Here is an 18,672-nt window from a genome sequence, read left to right on the forward strand (position 1 = left end):
AGGTGTTCCAACTGCAAAGGAGACCAGGCTACCGGCTAAAAGGGTTGCGTCAGTTACAAGGACGAAAAGGATGAACTGAACCCTCACAGTAAGAGGCTTCCCAGATCTCCTAACAGCAGCCACGCGAATAGTAGGTGATTCTGTGGTAAAAGCCAAGTCCACCCAAAGCGTTAATATCGGCCTTGACAAATCCACCAGCATTGCAAAGAGAGACAAGAAGTCCACTTCTACGGTCTCTTCTACAGGGTCTTCAAGATGCAACCAGAACTCCTCAGAGCGCCTCAAGAACCAAGCACGCAAGACCCATCTGCTGAATGACACCCAAACCATTGCCACCTACGACGAAATCAACTCAGACAGAAACCACCACTGCAAAAGAGCGACTTAGAAAGCTGGAAACCAATAGCTCAAAAACCACACATTCAACTCAACTGGTGACACTCTTCTACTTTGCAAAGCATGTACTCATGCGAAAAAGGTGAAAATGCTAAAAAAAAAACGCTCAAAAATGCAAATTAAAACAAAACTCAACAACATATAATAGCCCACAATAGACGCAGACAAACTTTTTAAAAAACTATGTCGGAAATACTTAAATTCTTTACTGACAAACAAAATAGTACAAAAAAAAACTTGCAGTAAACGCCGACAAACAAGCGACTTACAAAATTGCACCCGTTTGGGACGAATAAACCCGCCATAGAATACGCGGAATACCCGAACTGAAGGAAATGGATCTTCAAAACGTCAGGAAAATGGTTTAGCTGATGGACGAAAAGTTCTGCTTTATCTTTTTGTTGAAACTAATATTGTCGGAATTTTACAGTTTGGAAATTATGTTGAAAAAAGACCCAAACAATTTTCTCAAATTAACCAAACGTCTGTAAAAATCGTCTTAAATTGTCATCTGCCGCCAGCAAATATATTGAACAGGAAGTGTATACTAACAGACAACATTTTAGCCAAGAAGCTGAAATATAAAACAGATAAAATAAGTAATCTTATTTCTATTTAAAAAAGTGGCTGACAGAAAGTGTTTTGGATTCAGCTCTATTTCTGCCAATTCATATCAATTGATGAAATCCGCCAAACAAAACACCAACTGACAATGGCAAAAGCAAACAGTGAAGAGTACTTTATTGATGTTAAGAAGCATACCCAGTATCATAATAAGTTATAATATACAGGATTCTGTGGTTGTCCTCTTCAAAGCAGCCCAGCGTTCATACCTGCATATGCTGATATCCGGAAGAAAATCTACAATCGCCATCTGATTGGAGCTTGCTAAATTCGTTAAATCTCACGGTGCAACTAACTGATATCTGCTAGCTGATATCTGTCAAAAAACTAAAAACTCATATATCATTACCCCTCCATAAGGATAAACACGAATACGGTGAAAAACTGTTTTGAAAAGCTGTTTCGTGTTGTTTTTTGATGATCAGAAGTAGTTCACAAAACCTATCCAGAGGAAACAATCTACCCAGCAACCTTACCCGTACTCAAAAATAAACGTTCCACAGTACAGAAGATGAGCAAAAAGTACAAACTTTTGAATGATTATTTCCCACCTGTTTTCTCCAAGGCATGTACTGATTTAGATTTAATCAAAAACAATGCTCAGTTTTCAACAGTTTACGTTTCAATCAAGCCAAAATTCAGGATCACCAGGACTTCAATGGGCAATTTAGTTCTCCATAGTCCGGCCGAAAGCATTACAAAAATCGTTGCTGTTTCTGTTCGACATAACTTGAAACAAAATAATTTTTCCATATGAATTTAAATTGAACAAGTTTGTTCCACTGCACAAAAATCATGGCAATTGGCTCATCGACAACTACGAGCCCATCAATCTGCTGTCAGCAGTGTCAAGAATCTGTGAAAATTTTCATTTTTCCAGTGCGCAAAGATGGTGACAAACATCTCATTGCCACCTATAAGCCCATCAGTTTTTTGTCAGTTTTTTCGTAAGTTTTTGAAAATTCTGTCACTGACGAACTCTATCCGTTTGTATGCAGATCGTTTTGCCCCGTCAACACCGTTTATTAAAGATAGCTTTGTGAATAAGAGGTTTGCTGGCCTTTTATGCGAACTTCAAGAATGTTTTTACAAAGTCACTAACTTAATTTCTCTGCTAAAGCTCTATGGCTTGATTTTGGGATTGCTTCAAAACTACCTCAAAAACAGAAAAGAAACAGTTAGAATGTCCAACTTTGTCTCAAAGAATCAGAGAACTACTGGTATTTAATCTAATAACCAAATGCTCTACGCTTGGGCTTCTACTTTTCCTTATTTTCACCAAAGACCTACAATAATCAGTCATGGGTAAAAATATTGGGTACGCTAATGAGATTAAACTTGTCGGAACAAATGCAGTTAAAATTGGAATTGATAACAGAAAGATTTTCAAAGGGTAAGGCAAGTAATTTAAGTTCGCACAAATCGTAGCCGGAAAATTTGACATTTGCTGGCAAATGTAAGTTCCTTTATCTAAAATTAGAAGTTCGAGAACTCAAAGACATAAAATTGTCTATACGCTTAGTTTTGTTTGAAAAAGTGACAGTCATTTTTTGGGATGCGATTATGCCAGTTGACGAACTCCTGCAGGGAATACTTCAGATATGAGATTCTTAGTGATTAAAGTCGAAAACGTGAGCTACTTTATACTCGATACTTAGTCCAACAAAACGCCAAAAACAACCCTTCCATATGGAAATTATTATGATTTGGCTAGAATCTCCCAGTTGCATATAGAGTGTCTTGTTTATAAAATAGACACTACTTCCACTATTAATTATGACCTTTATCAGTCTTTAATCTATGTCTTTAATCTTTTTTGCAAACAATGCCTCCACCGGGCTATTTCCCCGACGCAATGTTTTAGCCCGCTGAAAATGAAGCCCTGTAATCTTCAACCATTTCTCGCTTAAGTACGGACAATTTCTTTGAAATGATTTTGGTTCGCACATTCAAAACACTTCCTGCAATGTAAAGACGCATGGTTTCGTTGACCGCAACGGCGACATTGTTCTTCCTCAAAAATCAATGCTCCCTTTGGCTGCTCGGCAAAACTCTCGTGTTACCGATCACGACATCTGTTTTCGACTCCTGGTGTTGACGATTGCTCTCCACTGTCGCAATTGGTTCGTCTATTCTCAGCGCTGCTTCTGTTATAGCTGTTATAGTTTCTAATTCTTATTCTCTGGTTTCTCTTGAACTTCGATGTCCGCCGGGGGAAAGCTCTTTTGAACGCGCTCCTGAAGATGAGATTTCCTGATTATGTTGAATGTTAGGCTGACTGGTCTACAATGTTCTCACTAAATCATTAGGCGATTTAACTTGTTGAGAGTTTTCAATTGACTGGATGGCAGAAATCCGCGGCTCTTTGTCTTCCTCCTCTATTCTCGTTACTGCTTCTTTATGAAGTGTTCTTTCTGAAGCATTGTCTGAAGTCAAATACACTTCGCCTAAACACTTTCACAAGTCGAGTCGCATGTTTATTTTGTTTTCTTGACACCTATCAACCTTGCGTTAGTCATAAATCAGGAAATAAGTTAATTTTTTAACTAAATTTCTGACCTTGAAACCATGGTTTTTAATGATCATTATATAAACGTTTGACACTCACACTTGTTTTAGAGTAAAGAAAAAAGAGGAAGTCATTTGTGAGGGTGAGGTAAGTCACATGTGAATAGAAATTTAATAACCAGAATGAACCAAAAACCAGCTCCAATAAGAGTAAAAAACGAGGTCACGCAAAAACTTCAGTTAAAAATGCATGAGCGAAAGTAAAAAAAGGCATATTTGAAGTTGTTATGACGCCAAATAGACGTAACAAAAACATCGACAACAAAATAAACAATTATTGACGGAAAAGTTCCCGAATTGTCTCAAAGAAGGAAATTGACTATCCACGCTGAAGCACTCTAAATAACTATACTAAACATTTTGAAACAATAAAAATAAAAAACTCATGAGAAACTGACTGAAAAAAAATTGACATGCCGTCTTAAAAAATTTAAACTTTTGTGATTCAGAAACAAATAATTTTAGAGGATCTGGCGATACCAGGGGTTTGCAACAAGAAATTAATAATTGACAAACAATCTCATGAAATGGGTACATAGAGAGAAAATCGAGGAAACGGAAAGTGGATGGTGACGGACTAAACTGATAAATTTTACTCTCTAAACAATTCTGTACAGATGCAATTTTCTAACCATTAATCTTAGAAAAATCTAATTATTTTCTTAACAAGTCCGCTTGCCAATATTTGACAGAAAAGTAATAAACAAGTAATATATGAAAAGAACAAAAATCTATTTTAAAAAAACCGTAAAATTGTTAAGTTCATTTAAGTGAAGAAACCTGTTTAGCTTTGAAGATTCGTCCCATCAATTACTCGAAGATTTTTTTTAAGATCTCCTGCTAGATCAGTCCTTCCAAATAACAGGATAAATTTATCGAACGGCTATTTGAGGTTGCCAAGAACGAAAAATCTGGAAGAAAATCTGTGTAATTTTATAGTAACAAGTGCAGTGTCTCAACTTGAAGATTCAACTCAAAGTAGCAAAAACAACGAAAAAGAATTGGCCAAGGAAAACTGCAGCAAGAAACTTAACCTCAGAACAAGTTGTCAGACATTTTTAAAACATAGAAAAATTGGGAAAACTTTTCACGAATTTAGACTCGAATTTGCTCCGATTTTCTTTAATAAAAACCTTTAAAATTTGTAGCAAAACACAATTGACAAAGACTGATGAGAAAAAAAAAATTTTAACCATACAAATCCGCGAAAGCTAAAAAAATTTGAAGCGCACACTAAGTTGAAAAAGTTTCAAACAAGGAAAATTGTTAATAAAAGAGCTGAAAGAGTAATATTTGCTAAGGAAGCAACTGTCGAGACATTAATATATTGAACAGCTATTTATATTCTCAACCATACAGCCTGTCAATTCTTGACAGAGAAGAAATCAACAAATAAAATATGAAAAGAAGAAAAATCTAAAAAAAAATCCCGAAAATTGTTAAATATATTCAATTGAAGAGACCTGTTTAGCTTTGAAGATTCGTCCCCTCCATTACTTAGAGCAATTAGAATTGATTTTCATTAAATTCAGACCTTCATCAACCAACGTAACAGGAGAAAAATATCAAACGACTATTCGAAATTGCCAAGAAGAATAAAACATGAAAAATCAGTATAATTTTGTGTCTAGACTTGAAGGGTCAGCTCAAACTAGCAATAAATACCAAAAAATAATGACCAAGTAAAACTACAGCAAGAAGCGTTACGTCAGAAGAAGTAGTCAAACATTTTCAAAACATAGAAAAATTGGAAAAAATTTTCAAGAATTTAGCCACGAATTTGCTCAAATTTTCTTTGTCAAAAAGATTTTAAAATTTTAGCGCCCAAAAATGACCAAAATCTGATGAAAAAAATTATTTCAACAATACAAATCCGCCAAAGCTTTAAAATTTGAAGAGCACGATATGCTAAAAAGATTTAAGACAAAGAGAATTGGCAATAAAAAAGCTGAAATTGGAATCTAAAAGAAGAATATTTGCTTCTGATAGTCAAGAGTGTGAGGAAAGTCACTTGTGACCAAAACTAATTGAAGACAACGAACAAAACACGTGCTCATTGAAGAGTGAAAAGTAATGTCCTGCACTTACAGCAGATAAAATTTCATGAACAATTGAAAGAAAGCATATTTGAAATGTTTGGGATGTCGTATGGTCGTAACAAAAAAAATTCACAACGAAACGAAAAAATATAGCCAGGAGAAATCCGGAACTGTCTCAAAAACAAGTGTTGACTATCCTCGCTGACCTCACGCACATTTTACATAACTATACAAAGACTTTTGAAAAAACCAAAAGAAAAAATCTTGAAAAACTAACCAACAAAATCTGAATACAACCTGACAAAATTTAGCTTTTGTTGCGGTTCAAAAAAATAATTGTAGATGAGCAGTAATGCCGATAGATTGCAATAAAAATTAATAATTGACTTAAAATTAAATGAGTAGAGTCCATAAAGAGACAATTGAGGAAAACGGATGAAGACGGATAAAACTGAAAAACTTTCATCTCTAAATACTTTCTTCCTATAGTCAAAATTGCTGTTTTGTCCATTCTGTTTTGCCACTCAGCTTAGTGGGCTTATATATTCCCTCCAGAATCACGTGCTGTATTTTACATATTAATGTAACGTATAAAAACGTTTGATTTCTACCGGGGGCGTGAAGAACACAGGGGGTGGAAAAAATAGATGCCACTTAACCTCATCTATTTGAATTAAAGTAAGGAAAAGTCAATTTCAGAGTTAGGAGGTCCTTTTTGAGAGTGAGGAAAGTCACCTGTGATAAAAACTGATTGAAGTCAATGAACAAAACACTTGCTCAATGAAGATTTAGAAGTAAATTCCTGCAGGCACTCCATTTAAAATTGCATGAACGATTGAAAAAAACATATTTGAAGCGTTTGTAATGTCAAATGGTCGTAACAAAAAAAAATTGTCGACGAAATAAAAATAAACATGGCCGGAAGAAATTTGGAGGGGTCTCAAAAACGAGTATTGACTATCCTGGCTGACCTATTGCACATTCTAATTAATTATCAAAAAAAATTGAAAAAAAAAGAAAAAATCATGAAAAACTAACCGAAAAAACCTGAATACAATCTGACAAATTTTAGTTTTTGTTGCGGTTCAAAAATAAAAATTGTAGAAGAGCAGTAATAACAAAAAATGGAGGAAATGGGATGATTACGGACAAAACTGATAAATTTTTTCTCTAAACAACTCTCTACAGATGCAATTTATAAACCATCAATTGGAAAAGACGCAAATTATTTTCACAACCAGTCAGCCTGCCAATACTTGACGAAGAAGTATTAAACAATTAAAATATGAAAAGAACAAAAATCCAAAAAAAATCAGAATATTGTTAAATTTGTTTCAAAGAAGAGACCCGTTTTTTTCAAGATTCGTCCTATTCATTACTCCAGAAATTTTTTAAGATGATCTCAAGTTAGATCAGACCTTCATCAACACAACAGGAGAAAAATATCAAACGACCATTAGCAATTGTCTAGAACAAATAAACCTAAAGGAAAATATGTGTAAAATCTTCAACTCAAAACTGCTCTGTCTAGATTTGGCGGGTCACCTAATAGTAGCAAAAACTAATGATTAACAAGTAAAAACTGACCAAGGAAAACTAAAGCACGAAACGTAACATCGGAACTTATAGTCAAAAGTTTTAAAAACAAAGAGAAATTGGAAAATCTGTCACGAATTTAGTCAAGAATTTGCTCAGATTTTCTTCAACAGAAACAATTGAAATCTTTCAACAATAGCAAAACGAACAAAGCTTCTGGACAAAAAATAAATTCAACCATACATCTACGCAAAAGCTTTAAATTTGAAGAGCACAATAAGCTATATAAGCTTAAAACAGAAAATTGGTAAAAAAAATGACAGCTGAAAAATGACTGAAAACGTTGGAATTAAAACTTGAATTTGTTTTTAAAGTCGCTCGTGATCAAATTATATCGCTCCTTAACAAATTTTTTTTCACACCCATTTTTCAGGCGCGACTTTCCAAAACGATGTGACCCGAATGTCACTCTCTTTCTTCCCTCTGCTCTTCAATTCGTTCAGTTGTTTGACCTAAAAATTTAGTTTATACGAGCGGTATTGACTTTTACATCCTCTTTCAAATGCACTCTAAAAAATTAGCGATAGAAACGTATTTTTATTCATTTACCAAACGTATATCAAAGACAATACACAGTCATCCTTTTGACTAAATTAAAAACTAAAACGAGATTACAGAGATTCGAGAAATTAAATTATTTTCTAGAATATCTGTCAAATTTTTAAAAATTTGTAAAATATATATGTATACACTGATTTTTCAGAAACTCCGATGAAAGTTCAAAAATGAAGAAATTATTGAGAATAATCCAAAAATAAACCAAAAATTTTAGATAATTCGGATTACACACTGCAAAACTTTGTGGTATCAACTTCAGAAAGTTAAATATTAAAGAAGCATCAATCATTAACTGTTTCAAAAAAAAAACAAAATACAAGTTAACAAACTAACCAAATGGAGAAAGAAGGCTAAAATTGGTTATCTATGTGAGTCATTTTCTTAAAAGATTGGAAAAGTTGTTCACTGATCGAAGCGTATGATCAAAAGATTTCTCTAGCACAGAAATAAAATAATGAAAATAAATATGAAAAGAAGAAAAATCTTTAAAAAATTCGAAAAATGTTCAAAATTATTCAAATCAATAGACCTGTTTAGCTTTGAAGAGTCCACTCCATTACTCAGAACAATTTTAATTGATCTTCAGTTCGATCAGACCTTCATCAACGTAACAGGTGAAAAATATTAAACGACTTTTCGAAATTGCCAAGAAGAATAAGACATGAAAAATCAGTATAATTTTGTGTCTAGACTTGAAGGGTCAGCTCAAACTAGCAATAAATACCGAAAAATAATGACCACGGAAAACTACAGCAAGAAGCGTTACGTCAGAAGAAGTAGTCAAACATTTTCAAAACATAGAAAAATTGGAAAAAATTTTTAAGAATTTAGCCACGAATTTGCTCAAGTTTTCTATGTCAAAAAGATTTTAAAATTTTAGCGCCCAAAAATGACCAAAATCTGATGAAGAAAATGATTTCAACCAGACAAATCCGCCAAAGCTTTAAAATTTGAAGAGCACGATATGCTAAAAAGATTTAAAGCAAAGAAAATTGGTGATAAAAAAGCTGAAATTGGAATCTAAAAGAAAAATATTTGCTTCTGATAGTCAAGAGTGTGAGGAAAATCACTAGTGACTAAGACTAATTGAAGACAACGAGCAAAAGACGTGCTCATTGAAGAGTGAAAAGTAATGTCCTGCACGCATTGCAGATAAAATTTCATGAACAATTATTGAAAGCATATTTGAAATGTTTGTGATGTCATATGGTCGTAACAAAAAAAAATTGACAACGAAGGAAAAAAAGGCCAGAAGAAATCCGGAAATTTCTCAAAAACGAGTGTTGACTATCCTCGCTGACCTCACGCACCTTTTACATAATTGTACAAAGAATTTGGACAAAACCATCAGAAAAAATCTGGAGAAAAATTAACCAACAAAATCTGAATACAATCTCACAAAATTTAGTTTTTGTTGCGGTTCAAAAAATTAATTGTAGATGAGCATTAAGGCCGGTAGATTGCAATAAAAATTAATAATTGACCTAATATTAAATGAGAAGGGTTCATAAAGAGAGAATCGAGGATTATGGATGATGACGGATAAAACTGAAAAATTTTCATCTCTAAGCGATTTCTTCCTATAGTTAAAATCGCTTGTAACACATAGTATTAAATTAAATTAACAGTTTGTATTTTTACAAAAAACACATTTCGTTGAAAAATAGAAAACTGTTGTGATTGCCGCACGTGATCAAAATTTTTCGCTCTCTCAACAACTTTTTTCACACCACATTTTGTCGTCCCTTTTCAAAATCGATCTGAACAAAAGATCCATTCTCTTTCTTCTCTGCTCTTCAGATTGTTCAGTTGTTTGATCTAAAAACTTAGTTTACACAAGCGGCTTTGACTTTTACATCCTGATTCAAATACACTCCCAAAAATTAGCGATAAAAAAAGCATATATTCATTTTGCAACAACTTATAAAAAACAAAACATAGTCGTCTTTTGACCAAACTAAAAACTAAAAAGAGATTATGAGTTTCGTGAAATTAAATTAATTTGCAGAACAAATATCAAAATGTTAAAATGGTGTAAAAACATCAAAATTGTAGCTGAGAAACAGGTTTCCATTGAAATTCAGCGATTAAACGTCGAAAATGAAACCATTCTTCAATGACAAAATTAAACCACTGGCCTTCCACGAAATATCTTCTTCTACTAATGTAAAGCAACCAACCGTTCACAAAATATTTGATCTTTAGTTTTTTGAGCGTGATACTAGTGAAAATACTAGTGAAAAGGAACAAGTCGAGTTAATAAGTATATTATGCAGAAAAATTATTGAGTTAAAATAAAGTCCTATAAAGTGGTTAGTTAGTCCACCTGCATGGATGATCAGTTTCCCACTAAACTTTTTTTGTCAGTACCAATTAAGAGATCTCGGTTTTATCATCGTGGTAAATTAACCAAGTCAACATTGGTATGTCAATTTTATTAATATTTTTCAAAGCTGGAGATTTGTCTTATCAAAGTTCTGTATTGTTTCCTTCACGCTTATCAAATTTGTGTCTTTCTTGAATAAGGCAAAAGAATTAATTTTTCAACAAAAGGTTTTGGACCTTGCAACCAAGCTTTTTTAATGATCTTTCTATAAAAGTGTGAAACTCACACTTCTTCTCAACAAACCTATATTTAGAGTGATGCAGATTCAGTTGACGGCTCCATTCTGTTTTGTCACTCAGCTTAGTGGGCTTATATATTCCCTCCAGAATCACGTGCTGTGTTTTACATATTAATGTAACGTATAAAAACGTTTGATTTCTACCGGGGGCGTGAAGAACACAGGGGGTGGAAAAAATAGATGCCACTTAACCTCATCTATTTGAATTAAAGTAAGGAAAAGTCAATTTCAGAGTTAGGAGGTCCTTTTTGAGAGTGAAGAAAGTCACTTTTGATAAAAACTGATTGAAGTCAATGAACAAAAAACTTGCTCAATGAAGAGTTAGAAGTAAATTCCTGCAGGCACTCCATTTAAGATTAAATGAACGATTGAAAAAAGCATATTTGAAATGTTTGTAATGTCAAATGTTCGTAACAAAAAAATCGTCGTCGAAATTAAAAAAAAAACATAGCCGGAAGAAATTTGAAACGGTCTCAAAAACGATTATTGACTATCCTCGCTGACCTCTTGCACATTCTAATTAATTAACAAAAATATTGAAAAAAAAAACAAAAGAAAAAATCATGAAAAACTAACCGACAAAATCTGAACACCATCTGACAAATTTTTTGTTGCGGTTCAAAAATAATAATTGCAGAAGAGCAGTGATACCGATAGATTGCAATAAAAAATAAAAATTGATCTAAAACTAAATCAATAGGGTTCATGAGGAAATCGAGAAAAAGGAAATGGGATGATTAGGGACAAAACTGATAAACTTTATTCTCTAAAGAACTCTCTACAGATGCAATTTGCAAATCATCAATCTGAAAAGACGCTATTTATATTCTCAACCAGTCAGCGTGCCAATACTTGACAAGGAAGTAATAAATAAGTAAAATATGAAAAGAACAAAAAATCAGAATATTGTTAAATTTATTTTATTGAAGAGACCCGTTCATTTTCAAGATGCGTCCTATTCATTACTTGAGAAATTTTGAAGATGATCTCAAGTTAGATCAGACCTTCGTCAACATAACAGGAGAAAAATATCAAACGACTCTTGGCAATTGCCTAGAGCAAATAAACCTGAGGGAAAATCAGTGTAGAATCTTCAACTCAAACCTGTTCTGTCTAGATTTGACGGGTCACCTAATAGTAGCAACAACTAATGATTAACAAGTAAGAACTGACCAAGGAAAACTAGAGCACGAAACGTAACATTGGAACAATTATTCAAAAGCTTTAAAAAGAAAGAGAAATTGGAAAATCTGTCACGAATTTAGTCAAGAATTTGCTCAAATTTTCTTCAACAGAAACAATTGAAATCTTTCAACAATAGCAAAACGAACAAAGCTTCTGGACAAAAAATAATTTCAACCATACATCTACGCAAAAGCTTTAAATTTGAAGAGCACAATAAGCTATATAAGCTTAAAACAGAAAATTGGTAAAAAAAATGACAGCTGAAAAATGACTGAAAACGTTGGAATTAAAACTAGAATTTGTTTTTAAAGCCGCTCGTAATCGAATTATTTCGCTCCCTTAACAAAATTTTTTTCACACATATTTTTCTCGCGCGACTTTCAAAAACGATGTGACCAGAATGTCACTCTCTTTTCTCTGCTCTTCAATTCGTTCAGTTGTTTGACCTAAAAATTTAGTTTACACGAGCGGCATTGACTTTTACATCCTGTTTCAAATACACTCCAAAAAATTAGCGATAGAAACGTATTTTTATTCATTTAGCAAACATATATCAAAAACAATACACAGACATCTTTTGACTAAATTAAAAACTAAAAAGAGATTACAGAGATTCGAGAAATTAAAATACTTTCTAGGATAGATGTCAAATTTTATTGAGAATAATCCAAAAATAAACCGAAAAATTGAGATAATTCGGATTACACAATGCAAAACTTTGTGGTATCAATTTCAGAAAGTTAAATTTTAAAGAAGCATCAATCATTAACTGTTTAAAAAAAACAAAATACAAGTTAAAAAACTAACCAAATGGAGAAAGAAGGCTAAAATAGGTTATCTATATGAGGCTTTTTCTTAAAAGACTGGAATAATTGTCCACTGATCGAAGCGTATGATCAAAAGATTTCTCTCACAGAAATAAATAATTCACAAGGCAGTTTTACTTTCGCTTGTAGGTCAAAACGCCGCCTGGGCGAATAGTACTTCCGGTAAAAAAAGACTATGTAAACCAACACTCCTTGAGTCGTAAAAAGATCAAGAGGAGAACGCCAATAATAGCCCTACCTCAAAACCAGTGTTCAAGTGCTCAGTAACTCTTTGAAAAAGTCAGGGGTTCCAGTGCGTTGACAGTATATACTTGCCTTAAATTTTTCTTATTCGTAGTAAGTAGATCTTCAGCTCTTGAACACGACTTGGTCTGTAATTCTTCGATTTGTGGCTCACAATGCTGTTGTTTATTAGATCTTGCCACACAACTATGTCACTGCTTGTGATCAATCGGCACTTGGTCAGAAGATTCGGTGCGATTTTCAACCAATTTTTCGTATTCCAGGAACTGTTGACTTTTGCAGAAATTCCGTCGTTTCTCTATATTGAACAAGTATGTGCCTAGAATATGCGAAGAATTACCGGAGGTGTTCAAGTGCTTCACATTATTTAGGTTCTAAAAGTAAGTTCAATGTCCGATTGTTTGCAGAGTGAATGACTACTGCAGCTCGTCCTACTTTTGATCCCGCTAAAGGAGGCCGCGAAAGAGGAGACCTTTCTACTTTATCCAAGCAGTACTCTAGTCGCGATTTACCTAGTCATACAAAGCTTAAGTATCGACAGGACACACAGATTGTTTCCGATGATCTGAGCAGCAAAGATCTGAAGCGACAATTAGACGAGAAAGAGGCTGCAGCATCTAGCTCCTCAACCTCAAGAAGTCGGAAGCGCAACAGGTGAATGCTCAGACTATACTTTATGAAAATACTTCAGGTTATCTGACCACTAAGGGGGATATAATGGAAAGTTCCAAATATCGTAATAAAGTCGCCTTGTGTTTATAGTATTTACTTGCAAAAGTTATGGTAGGTAGAACGAGAGAACGCCAATTTAATTAACGTTAGTATCAGTATTTTCTGCAAGCGTCCAAGACTACGAGCCTTTTTCCCTAAACTACTGAAAAGATCCGTTTCTGCTATGTACCTTACTGAACATGAACATACTTGTAGGCCTGAGTTACTGGATATTGACGATCCCGTCGACTCTGACCCTGAGAGCAACGACGGCAGTGACGATGATGATGACGAGGCAGAGTTATTAGCGGAGTTGAATCGAATAAAGAAGGAAAGAGCCCAGGAGATGTTGAAAAAAGAACAAGAAAAGAAAATAGAATCAGAAAAGATCAGAACAGAAAATATATTAACTGGAAATCCTTTATTGCAAAGAACTGAAAATGGACCGGCAGATTTCAAGGTCAAAAGAAGATGGGACGATGATGTTGTTTTTAAAAACTGCGCAAAAGATGAAGAAGATAAAAAGAGCAAAGGCTTTGTCAACGACACATTGCGCTCTGAGTTCCACAAAAAGTTTCTGACCAAATATATCAAATAGATATTTTTATAGACAAGTAAATTCAACTGAGAAAACTTTTTAATTGTCCGCTGTTATGTTTAATAGCCGCCCTCATCTTCTCAGCCGGCTATTATAGCGCTCCTAATTTTTTTTTACAATTCAAAGAATTTGAATTGTATTGGGGCGCTGTCTTTTTTTTAAGATCTGTTCACACATTTTCGTGATTTTTGAAGTCAAATTGGAGTAGTGATTTTGGTCACGCCGAAACAGGAAATGGAGCGAAAAAGCAAGTGGTTTTGCGGCGTGAATTTTTTTCGCTCCAACTTTAAAGTAGTGAGCAAACGGTGTTTGATTGAACAAAAATTCGGTTTCTCGGTAGTGGTTTTTTGTTCACATGCGGCAATTTCACTCTGATTTCTACTGTTTTTTCGATTTTTTGGATTGGATTTTTTCTAAATGGTTTTCCCAATCCATTCACAGCTCATTCTAGGCCTATTTTTTTGTTTGAATTAAATTTTCTTTTCTCGCTAGTGGTTTTTTTTGTTCACATGCTGCATTTTGACATTGATTTTCTCTTTTTTCTTTTTTTGGTCTGATTTTTTTAAAATGGTTTTCTCAATTCACTCATAATCCATTCTAGGTCTAGTTTTTCTTTTCAGTCAATGAAAATTTTTTTCGCTTTACGATTTTGCCGCTTTTTCAGCATTTTGCGTGAAATCTTTTTGACTTCTCTAGGCTAGTTTCTCTCTTCTGCTAAAAGTGAATTTGAACATGAGTTGCTCAGCAAAGCAATTCAAAATTAACATAGGTCTAGTTTTTCTTTTCAGTCAATGAAAATTTTTTTTTGCTTTACGATTTTGCCGCTTTTTCAGCATTTTGCGTGAAATCTTTTTGACTTCTCTAGGCTAGTTTCTCTCTTCTGCTAAAAGTGAATTTGAACATGAGTTGCTCAGCAAAGCAATTCAAAATGAACAGAGTCAGAATAAAAAATTGAAGTCAGAAATAGAAACGGGATAAACCCATAAAAGCCAATTTTAGATGCCCGCTATTTGAACGTCGTTCCTATAAGTCTTAATTACCATCTCTTATGCTTATTGGTATTGATAGTAGCCCCTGTAGCCCCTCTCTAAGAAACAGAAATATGTTCAACTACGAAATGCCATCAAAATAAATCGGACTTAAAAAATGTTTTTGTACAAAAATCTTTTTTTTTCGATATCTTCTATTCTTTCAATCCCAATCATGCTTATTGGAGTTAACGGCGGCTATTTTCCGGCAATCTGCCGGGTATGTTTTTGTTTTTCCATTTCCTTTTGAAGCAAACTCTATTTAATTTTATAATATTTATTAAGTTTTGGAGTTGATTTGTTCTAGCTATATAAATTGCCATTTTGTCTTTGGGGAGAATTATCTCAAAAAACGGCAGTTTATGAAATATTGAAACGGGTCACAGAAGTTATGTTTTTCTTGATGTTTTTTTTAACTGTGATGAGCGAGAGTTGGATGAATTTAATAAGGTTGTCCTGGTTTTTATGGCCAGATTATCTTTTTTTCTGCAATCAATTGAGTGGATATCCACATGTGAAAAAATTGGAGCAAAAAGCAAGCGTCTTAATATAGCAAAATTGATCATCAATTTCAATATCAAATAGTTGTTTTATCTCAGTAGATTTTTCTATCGCGAGGAAACCCAACAATTAGGAAGATTGGAAGTGATAACACGGAATTTCTTCCAGGTGGTCCGCAGCAGTTATTGTACATCATAATTTAAAGAATCGAGACTAGCTTTTTGTCACGTTCTCGGGAATCAGTTCAAACGACGCAGGAAGTTTTTATTTCAATTAAGTTCGTTTAAAAGGCGATGGAGTCTCTAAATACTGACTTAAATCGGAGTTATTTTCATAATTAATATAAAGAACTGAGGCATGAAAAAAAAATTCCGTCAGACAATTTCGGTTTAATTGCTCTCGAACGAAGTTTGTAGCAATTATATTCGTCCCCCGGTCTTTAAATGCAATTTTTTTGATTGACCGATTTTTGTCCAACTTTTGACTTTCCGTTCTTAAAAACGGGGATAAACAGGCCAAGCATGGAGGGTATTAACTTATAGAGCCTCTCGTCTTTCTAGACTCCACGTAAATTGTTTTTCGAGAAATAAATACATGGTGTGAAGGACGCTTTTTAGAGTTTACCCCCCTACGGCGTGCTCACCACGCCATTTCAGAAAAGCTAAAGCTAGTCTCCCTAAACTTGCTAGCTACTGACGAAGACAATTGCTTGCCAGTCGTTTGAGAACAACTCGCCCAACGTTATTTGCTCATGTTTGTGTTAACTGTTCTGATTCTGCAAATTGTGTTAGAGACAAATCTTTATTACAGAGAATAGCATTTTTACGGTGTTCGAGAGTTTTTTTAACAGAGAACAGCAGTCTTTTCAAATTCATTGATCTACAGATTTGGCGAACTCTTGCCTGCAGTATGAGATTTTTAAAAAGAAACAAGGAGGCTCGGTAATGTGCGTTTGCACATAACATTCCGATACCGCTCATATTTCTGACTTAATTGTGAACCAAATTAGGAAGAGAAAGAAAATTTTCAACTATGGTAAGTCAGAAAATTCTTTCAACTTCATGGGAGGCAAATTGTACCTCTCAAATTATGGTGATTATGTCTTAAGAGAACAGATAAACAACGTGTGCAGACAGAACTCAAAATTCCAATCAACGTTACAAAAACGTATTGTTTAAGCAAAAATCATAAGCTATCAATTGAACTGATCACGACTATTTAATTGAATTATTTCTAAATATCAATGAACCCCCGTTTCAGAGAAGGGACTCTGCGTAAATGACAAAAAATGATCACAAAATACTTGGAAGTCATTTATCATTAGCAATCAACTGAAATCTTGAAATACGATTTGTATCCGGAAGAAGCCGATATGACCTGCCATTATCTAGAATGTGTGATAGCATTGCAAATGAGAAAGACAAGTAACAGTAAAACCAAAAACTCAATTGTTTCGCAAGGAAACGGTTTCCAAGCCGTTAAAATCATAAGCTATGCAGTTAACACCTTCTATATGTACAAGCGTTTTTACAAAAGTTGTTTGACCTGTTATTTAATTGATAATCGGACAAGGAGACAAAAAACTTCTAATATGGGCAAACATCTGAAAGTAGAAAAACATATTAGAGCCCGTGATATTGAGGCCATGAAACCAATAATTTAAGAAATAACCTAAGAAGTCAATAACCTCTAGAAATTCACTTTTCACTCACCAGTAGGAAGATGCGATTTTTGTTTACTGAGAGTGAGCAACAGGTTGACAGAATTTCAAAACTAGTGGCAAAATTAAAAAGTGAACAGATTTTATTAAAACAACTATTTTCAAATACAACAGCCATTAGATGTCAATTGAAAGGATTATATATGTTCTAGCATACCATTAAGAAAAGACAAATGTATTTTTTTTATTGATACGCAATCTTGAGAGTGCAGAGGACAACAGATGCAGGCAAAACACCAGAATTCAATTGGAATTTAAGAAAACAATTTGTCATAGATACCATGAATTTCTCCTTTGAAACCTGGTTTATGGTCATGGGGCCTCATTTCGACAAAAAACGTGAGTGGGTAGTAGTTGAACATTCGATTGGAAATTTTTTGTGGTATGTAATGAACATAGAAAAAGAACAAAAAATAGCTAAATTAGTTTTTAAAGAAGACATTGCCTCAACGGAAACTTAATAATTTTTGATAGTCTAAAACCACGAAGAGACCAGAACTAGTCTTGATAATGCGAAGCGTCCAAGAACAGCTAATTATTCCTCTTGTAACCAAATAAGATGCCTTGGCAACAAGAATGGCAATATATCAAAATCGAAAGATTCATTTTGCATAATGATTGTTTTAAATTAGCAAAAAAACCGGCAAGTCTTTATTCCAGAACACTCTGAAACTTCCGTTTCAGACTACTTCTGTTTCGGATTGTTTTGGAATACACTCTGAAACGGAAGTTGAACTAGCCCTCATAAGTTGATTCAAAAGTCTGTCGGCTGTTGGAGGTCTGTACCTCCTGTAACCTCGAAAAATTGGGGCGGAGAAACATTTGGTGCCGTTTGTTGAAAAAAAGGCTAAATTTTGAAAATTTGCATCAATATTTAAGCTATAGTTTTCGGGATCAAAAGAGAAAGTAACCGACGTGAATTGTGCAAAATTCCGTAAAATTTGAACAAAAACTACGGATATCATTCCTACGTTCACAAATCTTTGAACCTCGATAACTGCTTAGAAAAAAAAGAATTCAAAAAATCTTAATTCCTTGTTATACGGTGCGCGGGCTTTCTTATAGCAACTCTCTACAATGAATATATTGACCGGCCAAAATTGACTGAACAAAAACCCATTTGAGTATACAGTTCCTCTCCCCACTTAAGTCGGTCGGAAAAATATTTTTTGAAGCTAGTTTTTCTGCTTTGCATTTCGGATTTTAAATTGTAATATAGTTCTTGAAAAAATCTATCAGCAGATATCTTACTGATCTTATGGGGAATGCGTAAATCCGTTTAGTAATTTTAATTTCTTTCTTTTCCATGTAATCTGAAATTTTACATACTGCAATGCGATTTCGTGTTTTTCGTCAATATCTGTCGGTTCACTTTTGTTTGGTACATCAAAATGATATTCTTAGTGAACCACTTGATGTATCGATTTCACGTTTCGTTAACTTAAAGCATTGAA

The 18,672-nt window shown here is 33.9% G+C and overlaps 1 protein-coding gene across 1 annotated transcript; it reads left to right on the top strand.

The window, feature by feature from the left end:
* Positions 1-13,046: 13,046 nt before the first annotated feature.
* LOC142349282 (spliceosome-associated protein CWC15 homolog) lies at positions 13,047-14,067 on the top strand. The gene is made up of 2 exons (XM_075400748.1): positions 13,047-13,314; positions 13,588-14,067. Exons 1-2 carry the CDS (start codon positions 13,073-13,075, stop codon positions 13,967-13,969), a joined length of 624 nt encoding a protein of 207 aa, XP_075256863.1. The 5' UTR covers positions 13,047-13,072; the 3' UTR covers positions 13,970-14,067.
* Positions 14,068-18,672: the final 4,605 nt, after the last annotated feature.

This window comes from Convolutriloba macropyga, chromosome 1 (assembly GCF_964194025.1).
Source record: "Convolutriloba macropyga chromosome 1, txConMacr16.3, whole genome shotgun sequence".
NCBI classification, from domain to species: domain Eukaryota; kingdom Metazoa; phylum Xenacoelomorpha; order Acoela; family Convolutidae; genus Convolutriloba; species Convolutriloba macropyga.

Coding starts and splice junctions, on each gene's coding strand:
- LOC142349282 (XM_075400748.1), top strand. CDS start 13,073: ATGACTACTGCAGCTCGTCCTACTTTTGATCCCGCTAAAGGAGGCCGC. Junction 13,315..13,587: donor AGAAGTCGGAAGCGCAACAG/GTGAATGCTCAG, acceptor ACATACTTGTAG/GCCTGAGTTACTGGATATTG.